Raw genomic sequence first — 2,500 nt, 5'->3', positions numbered from 1 at the left:
GCAGTTACGTTACTGTTTCGTCAACCATTCACGGTCAGTGATGTTTTCAGATTATATTCTTTATATTTATTTCGTCTCCTACTCGTCGTGCATAACGCCATCGCTGAGAGGAATCACTGGACGATTTATATTTAGTTTAACGTGAACAACACACACACAAATGTGAAACCGAATAAATAAACGAATCAAAATAATTGATCTACAACTGCTCTAAAAACTCTTCTGCCGAACTGAAAAGCCATAGATATGGCTTTTTATGGTCACTTTTTTTTGTTGGTGCCTACTTTAACGAGTATTTTGAATCCCGCAATTTCCGTACAGGGTGCCTCCGCGACGTGGGTTTGACTTGGATTCTGACAGCCGCAAGAGACACGCGGTTTTTGTTTTGATCTGGGCGGATTTTTCGTCTCCGTTCCGGCGTTCCGTAAATCCGTAATTGGCCGCTAAAAAGATGGGAAAATCGAAAGCGCATCGTATCAAGAGCATCTCGGGGCCGAAAGGATCCCTAGGTGACCAAATCAATGAGGGACGAGTGTCGAAAAAGGCCAAGCAGCCGAAGGTGCGGATGCGTGCAGAGGAACAGGAGTTTGTGGACTCGAAGATTTCGAAGAAAATTCTCAGGGAAGCTCGGAAACAGCAGGCCGAGCTGAACCTGTTCGGTGAATCCTTCGGTCCATCGCTGACGGACTCAATGGCCGTTAAAAAGCGGCATCGGTTGGATGGTGAGTTTCCCGATCTTGTGCTCGTGGTGCGATCATAACAAACACCCTCTGTTCGCAGATAGAGGATCCTCCGATGAATCTGATTCCGAGGGAGGAGATGCGGCTGATATCGACGGAGATGATCTGTTTGATGATATGAAGATAACGGAAGAGGATGAGCGGGCACTGGCCATGTTCCAGAACAAGTAAGTAAATTGCACGCCTGAGAAAACATTTCCATCAGCGTTGATGCTCATCGATTGTTTTGCAGAGATGGAACGAGAACACGCACATTGGCCGATTTAATCATGGATAAAATAACGGAGAAGCAGACGGAAATACAGACGCAATTCTCCGATAACGGTTCACTGAAGATGGAAGAAATCGATCCACGCGTTCGAGAGATGTACGAAGGCGTACGGGATGTGTTGAAACGGTATCGCAGTGGCAAGATACCGAAAGCGTTCAAGATTATACCGAAGCTACGCAACTGGGAACAGTTCCTATATCTAACGGAGCCACACAATTGGAGCGCGGCGGCAATGTTCCAGGCGACTCGTGCCTTCTCGTCCGGTCTTACGCAGTACATGGCGCAGCGGTTCTACAATCTAGTGCTATTGCCCCGTGTTCGCGATGATCTTGCGGAATACAATCGACTGAACTTCTACCTGTACCGAGCGCTCAAGAAAGCCCTATTCAAACCGGCAGCCTTCATGAAGGGTATCGTTCTACCGCTCCTGGAAGCAGGCGACTGCACACTGCGAGAAGCCATCATCTTTGGCAGCATCATAAGCACAACCCGTATCCCGGTGCTGCACACGTCCGCCTGTTTGTTGAAAATCTGTGAAATGGAATACTCGGGAGCCTGTTCGGTGTTCATTCGCATCATACTGGATAAACGGTACGCGCTACCCTACCGGGTGGTGGATGCCACGGTGTTCCATTTCCTCAAGTTCGAGAACGACAAGCGCGAGCTGCCTTCTCTTTGGCACAAGGCACTGCTAACGTTTGCACAGCGCTACAAAAACGATATCTCTACCGAACAGCGTGAAGCATTGCTGCTTTTGTTGAAGTAAGTTTCTTGCTAGTGATCGGAGGTGCATCAATTCGATAACGTTACCTTTGTAATTACAGGAAAAAGTCGCATCCCAAAATAACGCCGGAAATCAGAAGAGAACTCATGGCTGGCCACTGTCGTGATGTGGAGACGGGCCAAAGTCTGGCCCACGAGAACGATATCGAGTTCCAGGAGGATAACGATTACACACCGATGGACGACGATGCGGAAGAACACGGTTCTCGAAGTACGACAGGAAAGAGCAAGGAGCTGCAGGATCAAGAAATGGAAAGTGATGAGGAAGATGCTGACGAGGACAGCGATGATGAGGAGGAAGATGATTTGTAAAACTCCGTCCAGACGAGCAACAAAGTTATCGCGATAACTTTTGCTCAATTTGAGCAAAAGTTATCGCGATAACTTTCTCGCCCTACTGTTTACATACGATTTGACAGCTCCAAAAGAAGTTCTCGCTGGTTCTCCCTTGCTCGCTTGCTAGACGTGCATTGCAGTTATCGCGATAACTTCTCGCCGGATTTGTATGGGATGACGTTTGTTTGCGAAGTTCTCGTCGAGAAATTCTCCAACATTCGTCATCGTTTGGACACGGTTTAAGAGCTAGTTACAATTGAATGTGCGATTGGAGCGATTGGTGACATGTAACCCAATAAACCATACATACAGTTTATTTGTAACAAGCATTTAATGTATATTCATTTGCATAAATTATGGATTTCCTTTT

The 2,500-nt window shown here is 46.9% G+C and overlaps 1 protein-coding gene across 1 annotated transcript; it reads left to right on the top strand.

Annotated features, from left to right (window-relative positions):
* Nucleotides 1-378: 378 nt before the first annotated feature.
* LOC125950353 (bystin) lies at nucleotides 379-2,431 on the top strand. The gene is made up of 4 exons (XM_049678279.1): nucleotides 379-722; nucleotides 781-907; nucleotides 973-1,773; nucleotides 1,836-2,431. Exons 1-4 carry the CDS (start codon nucleotides 452-454, stop codon nucleotides 2,104-2,106), a joined length of 1,470 nt encoding a protein of 489 aa, XP_049534236.1. The 5' UTR covers nucleotides 379-451; the 3' UTR covers nucleotides 2,107-2,431.
* The last annotated feature ends 69 nt before the right edge of the window (nucleotides 2,432-2,500 follow it).

Source organism: Anopheles darlingi, chromosome 2 (assembly GCF_943734745.1).
Source record: "Anopheles darlingi chromosome 2, idAnoDarlMG_H_01, whole genome shotgun sequence".
In the NCBI taxonomy this organism is placed as follows: Eukaryota; Metazoa; Arthropoda; class Insecta; order Diptera; family Culicidae; genus Anopheles; species Anopheles darlingi.
This window is presented reverse-complemented; position numbering and strand designations above follow the sequence as displayed.